This window comes from Cervus canadensis, chromosome 11 (genome assembly GCF_019320065.1).
Source record: "Cervus canadensis isolate Bull #8, Minnesota chromosome 11, ASM1932006v1, whole genome shotgun sequence".
Taxonomy (NCBI): domain Eukaryota; kingdom Metazoa; phylum Chordata; class Mammalia; order Artiodactyla; family Cervidae; genus Cervus; species Cervus canadensis.
The window spans coordinates 72,974,491-73,000,809 of record NC_057396.1 but is presented as its reverse complement, the minus strand read 5'-3'; the positions used below and the strand labels follow the sequence as shown (position 1 = coordinate 73,000,809).

Genomic DNA, 26,319 nt, shown 5'->3' with positions numbered 1-26,319 from the left:
ACCTAACTGAAGTAGATAGGGTAGAGATGGTGATATGACCAATGACAAACTGATATGGAATATTATCATACATTTTCTTAATAATTTGAATTTTTTGAAGTAATGGAGACTTGAGTTCAAAGACGGCAGTAGTAAAGCATTAATATTCATTTCCCTTAATAATAAACACTTAAACATTTACAAGAAAGAGGTATAGTATAGATAATTTAGAGATAGCACACAGTAGTTGTTTTTTCTAAATTGCTCACTGTTGAGAATAACATGCAAAAATTTCATCTTACCGTGAATCTTGTTCATGGCATATGCTGAAAATTTAACTATCACAATGCTGGACTTGTGCAATTAGAAATTATAATTTGTTTAGCACTGAAGAACAAGAAATGTTGGGGATGAAGGAATAAAAGCAATTGCTAAATCTTCTTTTTCTATAGAGAAAACACAAAAAAGAGAAAAAAACAAAAAAAGAACAGCAATGAAAAAATAAAAACAAGAAGAAATATACCAGAGTAAAGTCTAACTCAATTGAAGGAATTTCTTCTCTTGCTCTTTGCCGATGTTCATCATCTCCAGTGGCTTCTGTTCGGGTTGCTTTTAGTTAGATATATCATTATCTTGATGGGCAATAGAACCATAATTCTAATAACAAAAGTAGGTCTTGACCCCTACATTTCTATGTATTCTTTCTCTGGCAATTCTTTCCTTTAGGAAATAGCTATGGATCTGTTACCCTTCTCACAAAGCTCATGAATCCTGGAAGTCAAAGAGAACACCTTTTTTTTTTTTTTTTTTCCTTAGTTTAATCATGTAAACCTTTGAGCCCTAATTTCTTCATCTATAATATCAATATAACCTGACGTTAACACAATTCAATAATCTGCTATTGCAAGTAGCTTACTAACACAAGAGTAGCACAACAGAATTTGTGTTTTCCAATTTCCTATATATTATTTAAAGCTACAGTTTACTAATCACCTTTCTTATAAAATTCTTATATTTTCTAAGTATATCTCAACACAGGAGAACTTTGAGTGTCTGTAGGTCTCACTAGTTACTCACTAAACTATATTTGCTCACCCACCTACTAGCTAAAATATATATTCTCTGCTTTTGATATTGTTGACAACTGTGTACTAGCCATATTTTAAACAATTTCTAGTTTTCAGTTTTAATTTTCATGTGCTGCATCTTATATATATATATTATTAGCATGATAATTTTTAAATGAAAGTGGCCTCTGGCAGATCGTAAGAGATTTTAGAATAGATTTACCAGGCAGAGTTTCAGAAATTATATCATTAATGTAATTCCTTCAAGTTTGTCATTATTAATTAAATAACCGATAAGTCAAGAACACTGTCAAACATAAGCTGCATCCCTGTAAAAGATAAATAAATGTTCCTGCTTTATAATTCCTGATGGCTATGTTGTTTATTTAAGTAGATAAAAGCAGTCAGAATGGCCTTAAATAAAGTGCACATACAAGAAGTAAGAGCTATCATTGAAGAATATGAAAGGAAAGGCATGCTTTATTCTTGAAAAAGTTCTAATGGAAGAGTTGGGAAATTCCTGAAAAATGCATTACAGAATTTGGTGGTGCCCTACCACTGAGAAAGCGGGATGCAAATATTTCTGCTTCAGAATTTTGCTTCCTTAATAAAAGTAAAGTGGATAGATTTTGCTCTGCACACAAACAGATTCAAAATGAAAGTGTATAATTTTTAAACATATCACTTTTATTTAAAGTTAAACCTTGAATTGCAACTTATGCTTTTATATTTAGAATTTAGCATACATATTCTCCATTAAGCTTCAGTTATGTTTAGTCCAGGATATAAAATACTAGACATTAATAGAAAATAGAAATCTTATGTAATATTAATGATTCCCCTAAATCCCTTTAATTTATAGAATTACAAAGCAAAAAAGATAAATGTCTAATTGTACTATTTTCACAGATGGAACCTCAAAAATATCTAGTGAATGTGAATCTCACTTCAATGATGGAATTTGTTCTTTTGGGATTTTCTGACATTTCCAATCTCCAAATGTTTCTTTTTGTGATGTTTCTGTTTATCTATGTGATAGCTCTGATGGGAAATGGCATCATTATTCTCATAACCAGGACAGACCAGACTCTCCAGACTCCCATGTACTTTTTCCTCGGTAATTTTTCCTTCTTGAAAATCTGTTATGTGTCTGCCACTCTTCCTAGAATGCTCATAAACCTTTGGACTCAGAAAAGACATATTTCTTTGCTTGCTTGTGCAACACAGATGAGTTTTTTCCTTATATTTGCAAACATAGAGTGATGGCCTCTGACCGCTGCGTGGCCATCTGTGGCCCCCTGCACTATCCTCTGGTCATGAGCCACAAGGTCTGTGTCCAGCTGGTGGCTGCCTGCTGGGTCACCCGAGTTCCAGCTGAGATAGGGCAGATGTGCCAGGTTTTCTCTCTGTCCTCGTGTAGATCCAACCAAATCAATCACCACTTCTGTGACATCCTCCCAGTCCTGAAGCTGGCCTGCGGGGACACGTTTCTGAGTGAGATGCAGGTCTTTACAGTTGCTATGCTTTTTGCCGTGGCCCCTTTTCTGCTGATTCTTGGCTCCTACGTTAGAATCACCTCCAGCATCCTGAAGTTGCCATCAGCAACAGGAAGAGCAAAGGCGTTCTCCACCTGCTCATCTCATGTCCTGGTGGTGACTTTATTCTTTGGATCTGCGATTGTTACATATTTACGACCTAAATCCAAAAATTCTTCCAGAACAGACAAATTTCTCTCACTTTTCTCTGCCGTCATCGCCCCAATGTTTAACCCCTGATATACACGCTGAGAAACAAGGATGTCTTGACAGCCTTGAGAAAACTGCTCCCTTAATGTAAAGCATTAGCTGCTTGATTTAAATTCATTTTCTGTTTTTCTATTTAATTTTGTCATTGTATAATCAGAAATAGTTTGCTTTTTCCATATGATTAATATATTTATTATATTTATTCATTCCTGGCCTTATTGTTTTATGCTGAATTTTCTAATATCAGGATTATATTATGGTGCCTTGCTGATAAGAAACTATGTATTTAGGCAATCTTATATTCAGTCCACAAATTTACTGGTGATTTGCAATTTTATGAGAAAATATACCATTACTTACCTACCTTTTCGCCTAAAACCATAGATATTTTTGTACTTTGCTGTTCATATAACTATCATGCACTTTTTTTTTCCTTTTCATGATGTTTTTAGATAATACAGGTGGTAAAAGTTTGGAGAACAATCATTAAATATCTATGTGCTTTTGACTTTAGACATTTTACCTTTCAGTAACTTCAATTTGATCCATTTGTAAAGATTAAAAATAAAATTCTGCATAATGACCCTTAAAATTTTGTAGTGTGGCAATATATTTTTACTCTCTGCTTCTGTCTGAATTCTTCTTTGTAGATATGCTTTGTTTATGTAGCCAAATCATGCTACTAGCATCTTGATAATTTGTTACCTTAATTTTTACTAATGCAAAAAATATGAACGCATGTTTGCTGTTCAGAGATATAGGATGTATGGGATTTAATCATTTCTCACCCATATAGTGTTATCCATTCTCTAAGATCTTTTGCTTTTTTTTTTTTTTCCTTTTGGTGAAGTATATAGTTGAAATTAAAATAAAAATACTTGGGATATTTAGTACATTATTTTCCCAAGTTTTCCTGGTTGTAAAGGATGATACTTGATAAGACAGAATCACTATATTAACTAAAATAAAATTACTATTAAGAACATCTTGTATTTCTTCAGATGGAAAGAGTTGAACTATGGACAGTACACTGGATCATTTTCAGTCAAACTGATTGAGAAATGATGCAATCAGAGGAAGGTTTTTTCTTTTATATTTTCTTTTTAAATCTGTCTTTCTCTTATTATACTATGTGCTTAAATTATTTTTCATAAGACCATAACTCATCTATCAGCTAGTTTTCTTTGAGCAGCTATCATGTCATCAAAAAAGACATCTAAAAAGCACACAAAAATTATAGCGATCATTTCAGAGGAGATAATGTGCAGATGACAGTAACAGATGACAACCGTGGCTATTACAAATTACCCATTGAAAGGACTGAGGGAAGTAAAATATTAAACTTGGTTTCAAAGCCATTTTGAAGTCCTTTGTTTCAATATTCTGTTGCTGCATGGCAAATTATATCCAAAATTTATGGTTTGGAATAATATCATTTGATTGTATCACATACATTGTCCAGTACTGAGGCAGGGGTCAGCTGCATAGTGGTTTTCTTGCATAAGCATTGACTGTCATCACTAAAGAGAATTCATATGGTGACTGATTTGGTTTTCATGTCTAAAAAAGCTTCACATAACTATATCGTGTAGTTACAATGATGCATTACTGAGAAGAAAAATCCAGTTTTCACTTAAATTTCATACTCTAGGGGAACAAACTGTTACTAAATAAATAATAATTTAGCATAAAAGCATAAAATAAATCATACAGTAAAATGATCCACATTGAACTTATAATAATAGAATGGTGTTTAACTTAAGTTTGGGAAATAAGAAGTTAAAGAATTCTTTCAGTAAAGGATGACACTAAAGTAATCTTTTGTTTTTTGTTTTTTTTTAATCTCAGCAATAGGGTTAACAAAACAATTAAATTTAAAAATGTTGAAACATGTCTTTCTGTAATTTGAACCAAGGAAAGGGATTTTTCTCCTACAGTTTTTTTTTTCCCCCTCAACATTTTACCAGAGATACTAGCCTATACAGTGGAGGGGTGGGGAAAAAAGAGAGAGAGAGAAAATAAAATGTATATGTGAACACTGTAAAGTGTTAGTCACTCAGTCATGTCTGACTCTTTGCAACCCAGTGGACTGTATCCTGACAGGCTTCTCTGTCCATGGAATTTTCCAGGCAAGAATACTGGAGTGGGCTGACATTCCCTTCTCCAGGGGATCTTCCCGACCCAGGGATCAAGCCTGGTTCTCCCACATTGGCCCCCCTTCCATGGAATTCTACAGGCAAGAACACTGGAGTGGGTTGCCATGCCCTCCTCCAGGGGACCCTCCTGATCTAGGAATGGAACCCGCATCTCTTATGTCTCCTACATTGGCAGGCAGGCTCATTACCACTAGCGCCACCTGTGAAGCCGTTATTTCCACATCGAAAAGCAAAATAAGTAGACATCGAAAATACTATTTAAATAGGAACAAAGATATGAACATTTAAAAAGCAATGGAAATGAAAACCCTGCAGGAAGTTTATTTAGTAAACTAGAAAATAATTTGAGAGAAACTTAAGATAAGGAACTAAATGGAGAGTTATTGATGGATAGGGAAGCCTAGCATGCTGTGGTTCATGGGGTCGCAGAGTCGGACACAACTGAGTGACTGAACTGAACTGAACTGAATAGAAATTTTAAAAAATTCACATCACAGGAAAAAAATCTATAACTTTGGGTGGTGATGGATATTAACTAGACATTGTGATGATCATTTAAAGTATATTTATGTTGTACAGCAGAGTTTAATATAATGCTATAAGTCAAGTATATCTCAACTAATCACTGATTGAATTTTAAAGGTCATGCTTTATGTTATGCAAATTATGCCTCAATACTATTGCTAATTTAAACATCAAAACCTAGTGAAAATAATAATGACATTGTATTGTTAGGTTCAAATATATCTACAAAACAAATTAATATGCATAAATGTGTACCATAAATACTTATTCCGTTATGTGTCACGCTAAGTCTTCAGTCTAAAGGTATACATGTTGCAGCATGCTATAACACCCTTTTTTTTAGTGACCAAAAGTGAGGACTGCAGCAGAGTCTGGCTTTATGCTTTTCAAATACATCTGTTTTATTGACATACAATGAATATCACTCCCTAAACCTTCTCAGAACTACATTGGACCAGGAGATTAGTTTCTACAATGACATATGGGTAGAAGTGATGTGTTTATTATGTATAGAGTCTCTGAATAGTGTATTTGTTTCCTTATGTCTTGTCTGTCTGGCATCTCAGGTTTCTGCAAGCTGAAGAGCCAGTAGGAAACTACAAAGAAGAAGTAGGAATAGTGGGACCCTTGGATGAAAGCAACCAGAGATTCCTCATCACTGACTGCAAACTTGTGCTGTAATATGATTGTAAGATGTTTCTTTATTTTGTTACACTGATATATTTGAGGTATTGTCTCAGATTGTAGATTTGTTTTCGAGTGATGGTGATACTGAATTGAACAGAGAAATATTCAATTCACTATCCTAACAATAGAATTAGGAATTAGATCAGTTTACTCACATGGGTGATGGACATTCAGTTTGTTCCATCTTGTAAGTAAAACTTAGTTGAAACAAATAATGAGTGCAATTCTCATTTGTAAATAAGCATGACACTAAATGACGTGGATACCTCATCAATCCTAAAAAAGAATACATAGGTCCAATTTACTAGGACCATGCTGTCGTAAAGAGAAGCAAATTTAAAAAAACAAAAAAGAAATGCAATTTTTGAAACACTCATAGTGTTTTAAATTGTCAAAGAATCTCTAAACAGAAAGAAAAAAAAAATGTGCTTATGAGAAGAAGTTGATATTGGTCTTGTAACTTCAGTCCTGACAATTTTACCTACATACCTGCCTGGAAGTAGCTAAAATAGAAAAAGCATTTTGTAGGAGAGTTTTTTTTGTTTTGTTTTGTTTTTTGCTTTTTCTTTTTTTCTGTCTTAAATAATTGGGTTTAAATGTTTATTCTTTTAAAAAAAATTAATTGGAGGATAATTGCTTTACAATGTTGTATTGGTTCTGCCATAAAACAAAGTAAATCAGTCATAGTGTACACATGTCCCCTCTGTCTTTAACCTGTCTTCCACACCTCACCCCATTCCCACCTCTAGTTTGTCAGACAGCATCAGGTTGAGCTCCCTGTGTGTTATGCACATGGCAACTTCCCACTAGCTCTCTGTTTTACATGTGGTGGTGTGTATGTCTCAGCGTTAGTCTCTCAATTTACCCCACCCTCTACTTCCTTGCTGGGTCCACAAGTCTGTTCACTATGTCTGTGTCTATATTCCTACCTTGCAAGTAGGTTTTTCAGTGTCATTTTTCTCGAGCATATATATATACATGTGTGTGTGTTAACATATGATATCTGTCTTTCTCTTTCTGACTTACTTCACTCTGCATAACAGGCTCTAGGCTATTTTTAAGGTACATTTCATTTTGAATCTGTTAGACACCTATGCTGATGACCGACTAGATATCCTAACATGAATAAGCATATCCAGATTTTTGTCAGCAGATAAAACATACCTTAATTTCCACAAAAGTTAGTCTAGGAACAGAGTGTTCCACTTCTGGAAAAGGATCTAACCCTACCAAACATACCATGTTCATCTATTAGTAAGGGACACATTTTTCTAAAGATGTGAAAGATGAGATCTGGATGAATTATGGCATTAAAATTAAGGAAGACAAATTTACAGCAATTACTAATGGCCTGAAATGCAATAAATTGAAAGTTTTAATTTTTTTTTCCAGAAAGTTCTGTTGATACTAGAGTGCCATTTCTCTACCTAGTTTCTACTCTCACAGAGGGGAACCTTTGTGCCAAGACAGAGCTGCAGAGGACAAGCCATCTACAGAAAAAGGAGTTTTAAAACTTAAAACCAGGTGTCAGCAAACAGAAGCAGTCTTCTAGAAGTTAAACTGATACTCAAGAGAAAATGTCCCCCAGGGTGAGCGTGACTACTTCCTATTTAAGAGCAACTGATTTTTGAAGAATACTCCAGAATGACAGTGACTTCCTGACTCAAAAGAATTATAAAAGTTTTACAGGGTCAAAACATCTATATTCTCATAGATAGCTTCATGTAAATCCATGAAGGTAAGATGTTAGATGGTTTTATTTAAAAATAGTTCTGAATTTGAGGTTTAAGATACAAAGGATAAAACAGAAAAATATGAAATTCTGAGATCTTTATCTGAAAATTAGTTAATAACTTAAATTAACCAATGTGTTTCTTAACTTTTTTAATGATAAAATAAAATTAGATATAAGTGAAATTACAATAATAATAATAATAGTATTTATAATAAAACTTACACTTAGGGTAATTTTGAAACTTAATTCTAGTGGAACTAGAGAAATATGAGAGAATATTTGCTGACTCAATTTTATTTATCAAAGTATTAATGCAAAAACAATAGTTTGTGAGGCTGGAAGATGGGAACAGATATAGTAGATTTAATGAAATATGAAAACACAGTTAGAAGAACAAACATTAATGAACTGTTATGAGAATTGTCAAAGTGTTGACTGTCTGATATCTGATTACATGAACTTGAAGTGAAGCAAGATAACGGGCCTTTGTGTGTGTGGTAGTCCCACTCATATGCTTTTGCCATTTGCATTTCTAAAATAAATAATCAAAGGGTTTAAATAAAGTTACCTTTATTAGATAAAATTATAACAGAATTATATAGGACATATTTTATTTGGTTGTAAGAGAAGTAGATGACAATGGATCAGAGAATCACATATGTTAAGAAAAACTAGATTAAAATATCATGAAACTGAAAGTCACTCAGTTGTGTCCGACTCTTTGTGACCCCATGGACTATACAGACCATAGACTTCTCCAGGCCAGAATACTGGAGTGGGTAGCCTTTCACTTCTCCAGGTGATCTTTCCAACCCAAGGATCAAACCCAGGTCTCCCACCTTGCAGGCAGGTTCTTTACCAGCTGAGTCACAAAAGAAGCCTGGGAATACTGGGGTGGGTAGCCTTTCCCTTCTCCAGTAGATCTTCCTGACCTGGGAATCAAACCGGGGTCTCCTGCATTGCAGGTAGATTCTTTACCGACTGAGTTACCAGGGAACCCCAAATATCATGAAGAATGGGTCATATTTATGGACTGAGTTAAAGATTAATTGGTATTTGTAATGCAATGTACAATGGGTATTAATAGGGAACGTTTATTGGACCCCATGATGTAACTAATGCTTTCCATGTGTAGCATAACTGATGGGTGAGGTACACAGAGAAGAACAATATGATTACACGTATCTGTTCCCCCAGTAACAAGGAGTAAGTTTAAGAAAGTCAGTTCTCATTGAAGTAGAAATGGGAGGGCTTAAAATGTTTTGAATAAGAATTAGGCAAAATTTTTAAGTGAAAATCTTTGAATTGAAAGGAGATGGAATAAGTCAATAGGTACAGAAAATGAAATTGATGAACTCAAAGAAAAACAATAGGAAGCCTGTGTCATATATAATTTCACCCTTAAAGGGGGTGAAATAATTTAATATTATTGCTGCACAGTAAGCTCTAAATAAAAATGCATGCATCTTACTGTTTCTGGTATATTACTGCTGCTGCTCAGTCACTTCCATCGTGTCTGACTCCTTGTGATCCCATGGACCATAGTCCGCCAGGCTCCTGTGTCCATGGAATTCTCTAGGCAGGAATACTGGAGTGGGTTGCCGTCCCCTGCTCCAAGGAATCTTCCTTACCCGTGGATCAAACCTACATCTCCTGTATCCCCTGCATTTCAGGCAAATTCTTTTACTGCTGACATACCAGGGAAGCCTCTGGTATCACTACATCCAAGTGTAAAAAATGAAGATTTTATTTCTCTAATTGATTTTAACTGCACGTCAGTTTATTGCTGAGGTTTCAAATCTCATTTCTTAGAAGCTGAGTAAGGCAAAGGCAACAATACTTGCACGGATTATGTAAATAAGTTCATGCATCTAATTCAGTTAACAGAAGGGAAATGTTGCTCAAAAGCATGAATGAATTAACCATCTTGAATTTACCATATCTACAGATGGAGTACAAATTAAGAACAGAAAAATCAAACATCACTGCAATGAAGGAATTTATCCTCTTGGGGTTTTCTGATATTCCCAATTTCCAATGGGTTCTTTCTGGGATATTTTTAGTCCTCTATCTGACCATCCTGATGTGCAATAGTGTCATTGTACTGATAACAAGAATTGACCCCACTCTCCAGACCCCCATGTACTTTTTCCTCAACCACTTTTCCATTTTAGAAATCTGTTATGTAACTGTCACTATCCCAAGAATGCTCACAGACCTCCTGAGCTAGAAAGGGCGCATTTCTTTCACTGCCTGTGCTACACAAATGTGTTTGGTCCTTCTGTTTGGAGGTTTAGAGTGTCTCCTCCTGGCCGTGATGGCCTACGACCGCTACGTGGCCGTCTGTAACCCTCTTCACTATGGTCTGATCATGAGCCCCCGGGTCTGCGTCCAGCTGGTCACTGCCTCCTGGGTCAGTGGAGTTCCTGTTGTAATTGGGCAAACATGGCAGGTTTTCTCTCTGCCCTTTTGTGGGTCTACCACAATTAATCATTTTTTCTGTGACCTCCCCCCAGTGTTCAAGCTTGCTTGTGGGGACACATTTGTGAACGAGATAGCAGTCTATGTAGTTGCAGTGGTCTTCATCATGGTTCCATTTCTGTTGATTGTTGTCTCCTATGGCAAAATCATCTCCAACATTCTGAAATTGCGATCCGCCAGAGGGAGGGCTAAAGCCTTCTCCACTTGCTCGTCTCACCTCACGGTGGTGGTCTTATTCTACGGCACAGCCTCCACCACCTATTTACAACCCAAACCGAATCAATCTGAAGAAACTGGGAAGCTGATCTCTCTTTTCTACACAGTTTTGATCCCAACGTTGAATCCCATTATATATACGCTGAGGAACAAAGATATCACCGTGGCACTGAGAAAACTACTAAGAAAATTGTCAACTTGACTCGAAGGCTTGAAATTGCAGAAGCAATTTGTTTCTATGTTTCTCATGAAATACATCAGAAAATATCATCTAGTATTATTTCTATGTTCCTATGAAATGATAGTTAAGTTCATAACTGCCATCTCACATTATATAAGAGGACCCTGGTTCCAAAGAGTTAAGGTTTCTGGGTTATCAAAGCACACATTATCTCCATGGCAATGATCTATTCTGAAGACCTATCTTTCCTCTCACTGGGAAAGAGTGAGTTAAGAGATTTCCTGAGCAATAAAATGATAGTTAACTGCTATAAAAGTAATGATCAGGGTCATGTCTTATAAGAAATTTGCTTGAAATTTCCCATTCCTTCAGACATATTCACTGTCCTTTTCTGTACTGAGGATTGGATTTAGATGATAAGAAAAGAACAACCACGTCCAAGTTGGTGGGAGTAGCAGAATCTTAGAATTTTCTAGCATTTTTTCCTTCTTTCTCTGTTTTTCAAGAGTACAAACCCTGAAGGATCCTTTGTTACCTCAATGCTGACTCTTCTCTAGTGACACCATTTCCTCTGGCTTGTAGCTTCATGTTTTGCTTTGGCAGTGTCTCCTTAGTATTAGGAATATTGGGAATTTAAAGTATAAAGGGCATTGGGTTGAATGTTGATCCCTCTAAATATATGTCAGGTTATAGCCTGCAAACCTGAACTTATTAGGAAAATAAAAGCCTTTGCAGATGTAATTCAGTTAAGGACTTTCAAACAAGACTATCTTAATTTAAGGGAAGGGCACTATATTCTGTGATCAGTGTTCTTAGTTCTTATAAGGGGGGAAGAGAGATTAAGTGAAGGCTAGAGATGCAGCGACACATAGAAGAATATCACGTGAAGATGGAGGCGGCAACCGGGAGTGACACAGCCGTGAAGCAAAGGAGGCCAAGGACCACCGGAAGCTGAAAGAGGCGAGGAGTGACTCTCCCTTCAGAGCCTGTGGAGGGAAACCTTGCCAGGACTGTGATTGGGACACTGGCTTTTAAAGATGTGAGAAAGTCAACTTCTGTTGCTCAAACCACCCAATTTGTGATAATTTGTTACAATAGAGCTACAAAAGATCTAGTGTACAAATACACTATGTAAGCAGTCTTTTAATTAAGGTGTTTTTATTCTAATCATCTTGAATAAATTCTGTATCTTTTAGGAACAGTGATTTAAAAAAAAATGTAGGATTTTTTTTTAACTTTAAAAACTATATCAATGAAACCTCATAAAAATATTTGCCCAAGAATGACGGCTACCTGTGCTTGTCCAAGATGTTTGCTAAAAGCTTTTTTAATACTGCAAAAGACAACACTAGCAAAGCAAAGGGAAGCTGCTTTCAGTTGGAACATATTAGACATGGGCGTCCGTTTACCATGTGATGCTGCATAGTCTCTCTAAACAATGTTTTAGGGACACTCCAGTGAAGAAATCCCAAGCTTTTGAGACATGTAATAAGTACATAAATATAAGTAAAATATAACTCTATTTTTGTAAAACAAAGGGAGATAGCATCCATATATTCATATAACATTTCACATGTGCATCTTTGTAGTTGGTGTGTATATATGTCAGCGGTATCTGGATGTGTATTAGAAGAGAGAATGAGCTTCTTTACAGTGAAGGGAGTTCAGATAATGTCTGACTTATTTATTTATATTTTTTGGAGTATTGATTTATTACGAAGGGAATAATGTGCACATCACAAAAATCATAAATTTTATTCTGACAATAAAATACATGTGGAAGAAAATTACTGCATATCTTCTTTTCTTATTGCCTCCCAACATTTTACAGAATATTTAGTAGCTAACAGGGTAATTTTAATATCAGCCAAATAATCTTTGATATTTGAAATAAATAACATTTTTTGTGAACTAAACAAAATCAAAATATATAATATTTGATCATTTCTTTTAAAAAAAGGACTAAGATAGCTTTAATAATAGTTACAAATAGAGATAAATTTAAGATTATGAAATGGATATTTATGTACATAGGCTCTCTTCCATCTGTATAATATATATTTTATATAATATAAACATATGTATTTCAATATTCATTGGAAGGACTGATGCTGAAGCTGAAGCTCCAATACTTTGGCCACCTGATATAAACAGCTGACACATTAGAAAAGACCCTGATGCTGGGAAAGATTGAAGATAGAAGAAGAGGTCATCAGAAGATGAGATGGCTGAATGGCATCACGGATGCAATGGACATGATCTTGGGCAAACTCCGGAAGATGGTGAGCTACAGGGTGGCCTGGAGTGCTGCAGTCCATGGGGTCATGAAGAGTTGGACATGACTGGAAGACGGAACAACAACAGCAAATATATATTTATATATAGCTATACAAAAATTAAAATGACTGATTTCACTCTTTTCACAGAGAGAACATCAAACACACACACACACAAAACCCAGAAGCACATCTCACTTCAGTGATGACATTGGTTATTTGGGGATTTTTCTGTGTTCCCAATCTGGGTGTTTCTTTCTGGAATATTTTTCTTTTATATGTGATTATCCTGGTGAGAAGCAACATCAATACTCTCATAATGAGTTGACCAGGCTCTCAGATTCCCATGTATTTTTTCCTCAGTAACTTTTCTTTCCTGGAAATCTGTTATGTATCTATTACTCTTTCTAGAATATTCATAAATTTTCCCAGTCAGAAAAAATATATATACATATATATATGTATATATATTTGCCTGCACTACAAAGATATATTTTATTTTATTTATTTTATTTCTGTTCTTGGGAACATAGAATACTTGGTCTTGACAGCTATGGCCCATGACTGCCATGTGGCCAATTGTAACTTTCCGTAACCTCTTCTGGTTATAAACCAGGAGCTCTGTGTTCAACTGATGATTCTTGGCTCTTGAATCAGTGGTGTCACAGTCAGGATAAGGCAAACATGCCAGATTTTCTCTCTGTCATTTTTGGCTCTAACCACAAGCTGGCCTGTGGCGATGATTTCTAGAGTGAGATGAGATGAGATGTCAATCTCTATAGTTATACCATTAGTGTGCTGTCTGTCACGATCCCCTTTCAATTGAAACTTGGCTTCTACAGTAAAATCACTTCTCCTTCCTATGTTTGCCATCAGCAACGGAATGAGCCAAAGTTTTCTCCACCTGCTCAGTTCATATCACGCGTGTGAACTAAGTTGCTTCGGTTGTGTCCGACTCTGCAACTTTGTAGACCGTGGCCCACCAGGCTCCTCTGTCCATGGGCTTCTCCAGGCAAGAACACTGGAATGGGTCACTGTGCCCCTCTCCAGGGGATCTTCCCCACTCAGGGATCGAACCTGCGTCTCTTATATCTCCTGCATTGGCAGGTAACTTCTTTACCATTAGCACCACCTGGGAAGCCCCATAGTTGTGCCTTTATTTTGTGGACCCAGAAACATTACATACTTATGACATGATTCCAAACATTTTTACAGAAAAGATTTTTTTCTCTCTGCTTTCTATACGGTGTTACCCTGATGTTTAATCCCATGATATATACTCTGAGGAATAAGGCTGTCACGATAGCCTTGAGAAAATGACTGTTTTAATGTTTAACGTCTTATCCACTGCTTTGAGCTAGTGATCTTTTTCCCCACTTAGTTCTACTATTGTCTTAATCAGACATTATTTGGAATTTTGCTTCCTGCATTAATATAAATTGGTTATCCTCATAATCTTGCCATTTTATGCTTGACTTTCTGATATCAGGGTTATCTCCCTAGTGTTTCTATTTATAAGAAATTGATTTTTTGGCTGATCTCATATTTAATGGACTAGCCTCTGTCAGCAAAAATTCACTGCTTATTTGGTTCGTTGTTGTTCAGTTGGTAATTCATGTCCGACTCTGTATCTTCATGGACCATAGCATGCCAGGCTCCTCAGTCCTCCACTACGTCTCGGAATTTGCTCAGATTCATGTCTATTGAGTCAGCGACACTATTAATATCCAGCCATCTCATCCTCTGCTGTCTCCTTCTCCTTTCTGCCTTTATCTTTACTAACATCAGGGTCTTTTACATTGAGTTGGCTCTCTGCCTCAGGTGGCCAAAGTGCTACAACAATATAGCATATTTTATCTAGCAATTGGCCTCCCGATATTTTTATCCAAAATTCATAATGTATATTCTAGTTTGTCTCCCTCTATATTGTTATAATTTACTTAAAACCAAAAGATTTCAGCTAGCAAAGATTACTGCATATGGAAAGCTTTAGAGAATACTTGTTGAATGACTATAGAACATGGGCACACTTGAATAAGCAAAAGTTCATACTGCAGAAAAAAAAAGATGGTCTTTTAATAAACTATATTAATTTAAATATATATAATGGTACAAAAAAAGAGAGCTTGACCCTCACTTCACAAAATTTATTTTAAAATGTAATCTCAGATAATTTGTAAACTTAAGTAAAAATGCATAACAACGAATCTTTTCCAAGATAATGTTTATTAACTTCATGATGTTGGTGCAAGAAAAGTGTTTTTGATAAAATTATGAGTCATAATGTAAACAGTAATCAGTTGAACTCCCTGGACTAAGAAATACTGATATTCATAGTGAAATTTTTCAATATAAAAGGTTTAAATACACTGTTGTTAAAGGAGTGCTCTAAATCAAAAGCATCAAAAATTCAGGAGAAAAACTGACAATAGACTTGAAGATGCATTTCAAAAGAGACTAATCTAAATGCCCAGAAAAAAAGAAGAAAATAACTCATTAGCAACCAGTAAATGCAAATTAAAACCAAACTAAAACCAAATGAAATCTATGACACATTCATTACAAGGATGAAATAAACGAAAGACTCACCCCATCACGTACGTAAAGGGTGTGGAGTGATGAAAGCTCTCACCTGATGCTGGGGTGTGAATTGTACAGTGTATTGGCACACAGCCTGCCTTCATCAAGAAAATCTTACCCTCAGCCACGCACCAGAAGACATGTGCGCACGTGTGTGCCAAGGGACGCATCCGAGGATGCTCATTTTGAATCATTCATAATGTCAAATCTTTATCAAATTAGAATCAAATGTAATTGTGACAAATTCACACAGAGGAAAACCAAAGAGTTATAGAAATGAATAAAATGCAATTATGTACAACATGTATTTAGCATATTTTTAAGCAAACCAAATCATAGTCATACTCTACATATTCTTTTTGTTAAGCTAAAAAAACATATTTAGAACACCATTTATCATATGTATATACATAATTTCCTCTATTTCTTAAATTTTATTTAATGAGCAAAGTCTATCATGGAAGAAGCATAATACTCTTTCTTATTTTTGGCTATGCTTTATTTTTTCTGAAACTAATTCAGAAAAATGAATTACCTTTTATTATAAAAAAGTAATAATCAAGCAACAAAAATATGATTCAAAACTAATGATGCCACTGAATTTTTTTGAAAAATAAATCAACATCTTTATAAAAGGACATACTTAAAGCCAAGTTTAATTTTTCCAACCTCTAAAACAACAACAAAAAATAACTTTCATTTGTGGTTAAGAGGCACTGGGTCACAAAAAGCCAATCTAGTTTCAAGCACTAGAAACTTTTGAGAAATTATAGAACATATTTTAAAGGTATCATATAACTGTGGGAGAAAAAAGAATAGATGACAATATCAAAATCAAGGCTCATTCAGTCATAGAATATTCATACTTTTTCAAGCCACAGATTTGTTGCAGAATCATGCTATTGCATATCTTAGTATGTGCGCATGCTTACTGATTAATTCAAAGGGTGAGCATAGTTGTGATATTTGTTGATTGGATATTCCTCTCCACACATACACAGCACATAGGAAAATGTCTCAGATTTTTTAATACTGTATCATTGTTCAGATTACAATTTACTTTTTTTTTTTAACAAATGAAGCTGTTTTCTGTATATTGAAAGAAAAAATTTCTTCTGTGAATTGTTAATTCATCTGTTTTATCCATTTTTAAAATTTATACTTTGTACTTTTCCTCTGTATTAAAGAAGGAGCCAAGATCCCTTTATTTCAAATCAGTTGTAACATTTTTTTCTGTTATATTAATTATATTTGATACTTATGGGGCTTGCTATTTTTAGCATCTAGAATCATTTATTTTTACACAGTTTTTTTTGTGTGTGTATGTGTCCTGCATTCTAAATTTTAATGAGTTAAACTTTCCTGTTTTCTCATTTTTAGTGTATAGGAATGCAAAGGATTTCTGTGTGTTAATTTTATATCCTGCAACTTTACTATATTCGTTGATTAGCTCTAGTAATTTTCTGGTAGAGTCTTTAGGGTTTTCTATGTAGAGGATCATGTCATCTGCAAACAGCAAGAGTTTCACTTCTTTTCCTATCTGGATTCCTTTTACTTCTTTTTCTGCTCTGATTGCTGTGGCCAAAACTTCCAAAACTATGTTGAATAGTAGTGGACCCAGCAATCCCACTTCTGGGCATACTTCCGAGGAAACCAGATCTGAAAGAGACACGTGCACCCCAGTGTTCATCGCAGCACTGTTTATAATAGCCAGGACATGGAAGCAACCTAGATGCCCATCAGCAGACGAATGGATAAGAAAGCTGTGGTACATATACACAATGGAATATTACTCAGCCATTAAAAAGAATTCATTTGAATCCATTCTAATGAGATGGATGAAACTGGAGCCCATTATACAGAGTGAAATAAGCCAGAAAGATAAAGACCAATACAGTATACTAACACATATATATGGAATTTAGAAAGATGGTAACGCTAACCCTATATACAAAACAGAAAAAGAAACACAGATATACGGAACAGACTTTTGGACTCTGTGGGAGAAGGCGAGGGTGGGATGATCTGAGAGAATAGCATTGAAACAAGTATACTATCAAGGGTGAAACAGACCACCAGCCCAGGTTGGATGCATGAGACAAGTGCTCAGGGCTGGTGCACTGGGAAGACCCAGAGGAATCGGGTGGAGAGAGGGGTGGAAGGGGGGATCGGGATGGGGAATACATGTAGGTCCATGAGTGATTCGTGCCAATGTGTGGCAAAAACCACTACAATATTGTAGGGTAATTGGCCTTCAACTAAAAAAGATAAATGGAAAGAAAAAAAAAAAAAAACTTTCCTTACTCCAAAATTATAAAATCTCTTTTTATAATTTCTTAGAATACTTTCATCATTTCGCTCTAAAATATACAACATTGTGTATCATTTGGAGTTTATTCTGCTGTAGGATAGTTATCAAAAATACATATACTGTTTTTTTTCCAAGTCTGCCCAAGTTGTCCGAATGACAGTTATTTTAGATGTCCACGCTTTACCAATTTGGTAGGCTATTTTCAGTCAATGACAGATTTTTGTGTGTATTTGAGCCTTTTTTGGAGTTTCTGTTCTATCCAGGCAGCAGGTCTTTATTTATGCATGATGCTGCGCTGCGCTGCGCTCAGTCGTTCCGCTGGGTCAGACTCTGCGACCCCGGGGACGACAGCCCTCCCGGCTCCGCTGGCCTCTGCTGCCCTGGGAGGCTGACTCCTTCCCAGCACCAGCTGTGTCTTGGGGGAGCCCCCGCAGGATTCAGCCTGGCTGGCCTCAGTCCCTTCCTGTCTATCTCATCCGGTCCCCGTGAGAAGCCTGTCCCGCCCCCCGCTACTCAGGATCTTTGCCACAAGGCTCCTGATGCTTTTTAATTAACCTTCCAGATCACTTCCACTGTCACATTACTATGTGTTCCCTCTCTTGTAAATATTTTCACTTCATAATCATAAACCTTAAGAAATCACTATTTACTAAATAATAGGAAACAACATCCAATTTTTGGGGTCATGAAAAAATGGCTCTAAGCCAAGATTTTTAAACAATCTTTATGTTGGAGAAATTTCTCCACATTTGAAACGTATAACTCACAAACTTTTTGCTTAGCATCTTTCCCATGATCTCAGCTGAACTTATTCCAGATTCTCATTTTATTGTAACTAGAGGCTGAAAGTATTCACATCTTGAAGATGTAAAATAAGATTGGGAAAAATTGGTGGTAGGCTGCAAAAGAGAGGAAAAGTTTTCTCCTGCTACGATTAACCTCCTACTACGATTAACAGTTAAGGTAAGAATTGAATCCGTGTCTATTTAATCAAACCAAATAGTATTGTGTGTGTGTGTGTGTTCAGTCGTGTCTGACTCTGGAGCCCAGGAGGCTCCTCTGTCCATGGAATTCTCCAGGCACGGATTCTGGAGTGGGTTGTCATTTCTTACTCCATGTGAATTTCATGACCCAGGGATCAAACCTACATCTCTTGCATCTCTTGCATTGGCAGGCCAATTGTTTACCAACTGTACCACCTGGGGAGCCCATAAATAATATTACTTAGCACCCTGTTCACATCTGAGAAATAAAATGCACTGTGCCCTCTATTCCCTAGAGAGGCTGAAGAAAAAAAAATATTCTGAGTAGTGAGAGCTTTCTGGGAAAAATTAAAAAGTAAATACAACAAATCAGAGAATTCAGAGTGATGATTTTAATTAGAAATTTAAATGTGGCAAGTTGCAGAGATCCCTTGAGTAGTGATAACTACTTTTATTTAAGAGCACTTAATGTTTAGAAAGAATAGAATATTTAAAGGCCAGTTGAATTACTTTGATGAAACAAGTAATTCCACTTACAATAAATATTCAAAGCCTCTCTAGTGAGAAAAATCAGCAACATTTCAAGTAAGAAAGGTAAATATGAAAATGATAGTAAGGCTTAATTCTTATTTTAAAATTAAAATTAATCATGGACACAGATTTTTAATGTGTAAATTATTAATTTTACACATAGTAGTAAATAGTTTTGTTCATTAAAGCAATTTCTATATATTTCTGGCTCTATTAAATAAAATTTGCAATCAAATAATTATAACAAATAATGGTATTAAGTCACTTTGTAAAATATGTAATATTTTACATGTAATATTACACATGTAAAACATGTAATACCTAAAGTCTAGGTATAGATAGTATTAAAGAAAACTTCACTTGAGCCCACATATTGTAACAAAAAAAGGTTACATATGTCCATTCAGTTTGATATTATAATAAGAGATTTAAGAGAAAGTAATACATAAAGTTTTAACCATTGGAATTCAAAGAACAATTATTTTGAAAAAAATATAGAATTCAGGATTTATAAAATAACAAAGATAGCTTAAGTTTCAACAATATTTTTAAATTATTTTCAAGGATTGGGTTACCAATTTTTATCAAATATACAAACATATTTGAAGTATACCTTGTTTTACTCTTGAGAAATTCAAACTCAAATCTTATCTATTTTATGTTATACAAGATTTCATCACCAAAATGTCATATCTGTACAATTAGAAATTATATTTTATATAGTACTGGAAATAATTTTATTCAGGTAATGAGTGAAATACTAAATGTTTTTATTCATAAAAATGATAAAGATTGCAATTCTATTTTTTTATATATTAATTTTTCCTCTCTTTTAAGATTGACAATTTTAAATTAAAAGTGTCTGTTCCTTTACTCAATTTCAGAATCAAATAATGAACAATATGTTAAGTAAAGAAGCATTGTCTAAGATCTATATTGCTTCCAAGCAGGAAGACTAGGACTATTTTCCTAGACCATGCAATAACTATTTTCCTAAATCTCAGTCCTTAGATCCCAGATCATGTAATATCAGTGGGAAAGAAAAAAGGTATATGAAAGGAATTAGCCAAATTGCAATACTATGTGCTACAAAGTCGTGCACGCTCTCCCCATTAGTTCTAGAGTGGAGGTGATAATATTATTAAATTATTGGCAGAAATTTAGTGGAGAATTCACATCTAAAAGTCTGGGATTTTTATAACACTGTGATGATTGTTTTAATATCTTATTTCATCCCCACATTAACCATGTGATACCAAGCCAAGGTAAATTAGAGAGCAGTTTTTCATACTGTTAAAGCAGAGAGTGAAATTTAGAATAAAATTTAGCTTTTAATAAAAACAATAATAGCTAGCTTTCAAATAGACTTTCTATGAACGCCAAAACAACTTTACGTTGCTGTATTGTACCAAGTGAACTAATTCACGTAGCAGTGCTCACTGCTGGTACAGCCGTTAAGTCGATTTTGTAGCCACGTGAACCACGGGCAGGGAGATTAAGCGCTTGGCCTTGTCACACCGCTGGTAAGTGAAGCCATGGTTCAATCGCAGGCCATCTTGTCAGGATTGTATTTCTTGTCCATGACACTATGTTTAGACTGTGCTTGGTGGAAAAACTTGAAACATAAAAGGTGGGGAACTGAGAAGCAGGGCTGGGACTCATGTTGAGTCAATGATGCCTGGAGTGTAATGTTTAAGGAGGCAGTCACTTGAACAACGGTGCAATGCAGAACCAGCCCTGAAACTGAGTGTGTACTCTTAGATTCTGTACTGGAGGAGTCTCATCCTTTATTTAGGTAAGACCGTATCCTACTCCTGGCCCTGATTAAAGGGAAAAATGGAAAAAAGTAATCATCAATGAGTAACTCAATACCTCTACCAAAAACAATTTTTCCAGGGAGTGCGTTACAACCCTGGCAACTAAAGATTTAAGAACATTATACCATGTTAATAATTATAATTATAGTACTATGACTTAAACATATTAAAAGTGATAGGTAATTTTATCAATAATATCATATTTAATTATCTCAAATAAAGCAAACAGAAAGTTTAAACAATTAATATAACAAATGATAAATAACGGAGTTAGGATTCAAATTTAAGTATGATTTAAAAAATAGGCACTGATTTGCAATCACAAAACCAATGTGCAAATGAGCAATGTATACATCATTGCTAAATCTCAGTATCCTAGCTCAAGAAAAATGAGTTTAAAAACTGTTATCTGAATTATTATTATTATTATTATTATTATTAGAGGAACAACAAAGACATCAGAGATGCACACAGACCACAGGGTAAAGCGTGACAGGAAGTATCTCACACAGCTAGTGAACACACTCCAGGTGACCCCTCTTTTCCCACAGTGACCCTCTAAATTGTTTCTCTCTTTATTTATTCCCACACAACTTTTCCAGAATAAAACCCTCTGATAGCGCCCACATAGCATCTTACTGAAATATATGTATTTTATTCCCCTATGTACAATAAAATAAAATATTCTCTCATATTTTTTATAAACTGCCTAATAATGTGAATTGTATATAAGAACACGTATGATCAAGATCATCAAGTGATGGGAGGGAAATGAAGTGTTGAAATATGTAACTGAAAATATATAAGGGAGATAACTTCTGTTATATTAATAGTTCTGCTGAAGTATGTAAAGTCATAGAGAAATACAATAAACTTGTCAAAAAATGTAGATATTTGAGGAAATTCCCTAACAGTCCAATGATTAGGACTCTGTACTTTCACTGCCATGAGCCTGAGTTTCAATCTCTGGTTGGGGTACTAAGATCCCACAAACTGAAACATGGCCACAAAATAATGTCAGTATTTAAAACTGAGATTACATAACAACACCGTGGGTCTGTCTTCAATAACTATCAGTTTGTCCGATGTCTGTGCTGAGCGGGGCATTCAGGGCTTCCCTGGTGGTTCAGGCGATAAAGAATCCGCCTGCAAGCAGGAGACCTGGGTTTGATCCCTGGGTCGGGAAGATCCCCTGGAGAAGGGAATGACAACACACTCCAGTATTCTGGCCTAGGAAATCCCACGGACAGAGGGGCCTGGTGGGCTACAGTCCTTGGGATCAGAGCGTCAGACACGACTGATCGACTAACACTCTTAACTTTTTTGACTTTGGACTGTATTTGGAAAGAATGCTGTAAAAGATATTTCAAGGGAGAGTGTATGGTGATAACACATGGATTATAAACTGAGAAAGGGGAAATGCATAAATAATAAAATTCTTAAATTAGAAGCAGTTGCATTGATCATGAAAATCAACCTGGATATCCTGATACAATTTATAAAACAGGCACTGATCCCTGATGGTAAAAATAAAAAGCAGATAACACATTTACCCTTTTTCACAGATGGAACATCAAGAAAAAGCACCAGAAGGTAATCTCACTAAATTGATGGAATTTGTTCTCCTGGACTTTGCTGATGTTCCTCATCTCCAGAAGTTTTTATTTGGACTGTTCTTACTCATCTATATAATTATCTTGATGGGCAATGGCATCATAGTTCTGATAACAAAACTAGACCCTGGTCTCCAGACCCCCATGTATTTTTTCCTTGGCAATTTTTCCCTTTTGGAAATCTGTTATGTGTCTGTTACACTCCCCAGAATGCTCACAAGTCTTGGGACACAAAGAAGAACGATTTCTCTGGTTGCTTGTGCCACACAAATGTGCTTCATCCTTACGCTTGGAGCCACCGAGTGCTTCCATTTGGCCGTGATGGCCTGTGATCGCTACGCGGCCATCTGTAGCCCTCTGCGCTATCCTCTAGTTATGAACCCCAAGGTGTGTGTCCAGCTAGCGGCTGGCTCCTGGATCAGTGGAATCCCAACCCAAATCGGCCAGACATGCCAGACTTTCTCTCTGCCCTTCTGTGACATCCCTCTCATACTCAAGCTGGCCTGTGGGGACACTTTCCTGACTGAACTGTTGGTCTTCGGGGTTGCTGCGCTGTTTGTTTTGGTTCCATTTCTGTTGATACTCGTCTCCTACGGCAAAATCATCTCCACAATCCTTAAATTGCCATCAGCCACGAGTCGGGGCAAAGCCCTTTCCACCTGCTCATCTCATCTTATGGTTGTGGCATTGTTCTTCGGATCAGCCATTGTCACATATTTAAGACCCAAGACGCAAGGCTCAGCAGGAACTGACAAAGTGCGTTCCCTCTTCTACACGATTGTGACGCCTGTGTTTAACCCCATGATGTACAGTCTGAGGAACAAGGACGTCATGATGGCCCTGAGAAAGTGGCCAGGTAGACACCTTAGTTCATGGAAAAAGTGACTTGTATTTCAGAACTTGATTTCTTATATACGTGTTACAAATTTTCAACAGATATTTATCTTAAACTCAATTTATCTGTCTATAAACTGGTAATTATTACCAAAATAAAAATTACTGTAACACTGAGAAACCTTTCTGTCTCCAGTTATACTGTAGTGTATGGGTCAACAAATAGCAAATCATTCACTTGGGAATTCTATAACCTTATTGTGAAATGTTCTTTTGTAGTAAGAGCTTTAGACAAGAACTGCTATAAGAGGCCCAGTTGTAATACAGACTCAGTTATATCACTTATTGGAAAGTATATTATTCAGTTCCATAGAGTTGTCATGGAAATTTTTGAAACTAAGTCAGTAATGGACATTAATTAAAATGTTATGTATAGTTTGGCCTAGCAATTATTCTACAGAGAAATAATTTCTTAGAGTGAAAAGTACCTCTCATTGGGAATGTAGCTTAATAAATGATGCTGTACAATGATATTAGTAATTATTAGATATCATTTATGTATATATTAGATAAAATCCATATTATGATTTGTTGAGTTGATAAAACAAAAGATATTATTGAAATCTTTACATACAATAAGATGAGCTTGGAAAAAGTGATAGGAATATTCACAAGTCATATAATATATTTTCCTAGAGATGATAGTAGTAATAGGAAAATTAGGGTAAAAGGGAAAGGATTTAATTTTTTGTAAACATAAGTATCTGCTATAAAAGCACAAGTATTGTACACCTTAAACCGTACATACATACACATATTAAAAATGGTCAATACAAAAATAATCATCATTGTTAATTATGGAAATCACAGAGTAAATCATTCTATGTTTCCCTTTGTTTTATTGAAATTGTGCAGTTTATTACAATAAACTTGTGCTATTCAAGTAATCAAAATAACAAACAATACATTTGTATTCATTCTGGACAAGGAAAATATCAATTATTAGTCATGTGTGCTATTCTGTAGTTACATATTTTTCAAAATTCCATGTATATATAATAATCCTTCATATAGACAGGAAATAGATCATTGCGGAATACGACCTGTCGCCATTACTCAAAGTTAAAAAGTATGATTAAGCTTGAACCGTTGCTTTTAAAGTTTGTTCCCATAAGAATATATGCCAGTTCTGTTCACATTTATGCAGCGCTGGCTACTTCCACATGGATAGGGAGGTGCAGTAACACTTTCTCCCTGGGAGAAAACAGACAGATGACATGTGACCAATTCTGATAATAAAGTGAAGAAGGAAAAACTGACTCTTACTGAGAACCAAGTAAAAAATAAATCACCACGATTCGCAGATAATACGGCTATCATAACCTACTGAAATCTAATGGAAATGATTGAATGCAGGGGAGGGTAAAAGAAAGAGAACTGTAATAACAGCAACACCAGAATTCCAGGAACATTTCTAGGCAGAAGTTGGATAAATCCTGAAACTATTATATGTTGAAAAGATTGAGACAGAAATTAAGAAATCCTCTCTTTTTTCTCTCCTTCCTGCCTAATTAAAAAAAAAAAAAACTTTTTTAGAGAAAAGAGATAACTAATGGGGGGCAACATTTAAAAATACTGATATATCGATCATATGTGATTAGATCTCTCTCTTTTTATAGAGAATGGCAAATAAGAGTGATATCTTGGAGCATTATGACTTTTTTGGGTAGATACGGAAGTTTCACAAGCTAAAAATGTCAGTGGACAGCTTCAGAAATTATTTTCACTTTGGCTTGGCAACTAACAAACTATATCTAAACTAGTTACCACATTCAGTGGCAATAGCTTGCCAAAAATCTGTATCTGTATCACTTGTTTTTAAAACAGAATGAATGTGTGCAAATACTACCAATGCTTTGTAAATTACAAATATCTTTATTAGCAACATAATCTTTTGTTACTACTTTGCATTGTACTATTCCCAGAACAAGTCACTTATAATCCTGAGAAACTAAGCAAACACAATTTTATTATTTAGAAACACGAAAACAGATATTGGTTTATGTAGGTATTCATGCTTGTCTGTGTGTGTGAGTGTACTTTAGGATAATATTGCTTTTGTGGACTGAAGTCAACTGACAACAAAGGATGGGAAGATCAATAATATGTGCAAAATCTTTCCAATATTAATAGCCTGATTCAGGGAAAGTGAAAAGTGAATATGTCTTCATTGTGCATCTGGATTGTATTAATGGCTATGGATTCTTTTCTGGAAAAGAAAGTTCAGGGAATAATGGTAGACATCTCTTTCTTTCCTTTTTTTAAAGGTATCTATATATTTATATTTATATAGGTATAATATATTCCAATATTCTTGGAATAGTGTTTTGCTATATGTAACCTTTACATCGATAAACTATTTCTTTAGCTGTGACATGAAAGCATGTAAGCTTATTTCACTATCATATAATTAGTACAGAGAACATATATGGGAATAGAATAATAGAATTGGAAGATAAAGAGAAGGTGAACATATGGTCTAAGGGAAGAGTTGAAAATATATAAATTATGAAACAAACTTTTAGACAGATGATGTTGAAAT

General features: G+C 35.3%; 3 protein-coding genes and 1 pseudogene across 4 annotated transcripts in view; all 4 read left to right on the top strand.

Moving 5' to 3' along the window:
- LOC122450481 (fatty acid desaturase 2-like protein FADS2B) overlaps nt 1-26,319 on the top strand; it is a 914,319-nt gene that overhangs the window by 838,276 nt on the left and 49,724 nt on the right. The gene's annotated exons all lie outside the window — the stretch shown is intronic.
- LOC122450550 lies at nt 1,956-2,877 on the top strand (annotated as a pseudogene).
- LOC122449960 (olfactory receptor 10AG1-like) lies at nt 9,804-10,793 on the top strand. The gene is given in 1 exon segment (XM_043482080.1): nt 9,804-10,793. A coding segment is annotated over 1 exon segment (990 nt).
- LOC122450529 (olfactory receptor 10AG1-like) lies at nt 14,102-26,135 on the top strand. Of its 2 annotated transcripts, none has more exons than XM_043482902.1 (2): nt 14,102-14,155; nt 22,836-26,135. In XM_043482902.1, exon 2 carries the CDS (start codon nt 22,836-22,838, stop codon nt 23,766-23,768), a length of 933 nt encoding a protein of 310 aa, XP_043338837.1. In that variant the 5' UTR covers nt 14,102-14,155; the 3' UTR covers nt 23,769-26,135. The 2 variants fall into 2 exon arrangements, with proteins under 2 accessions (XP_043338837.1, XP_043338838.1); XM_043482903.1 differs by lacking the exon at nt 14,102-14,155 and adding an exon at nt 18,793-18,902.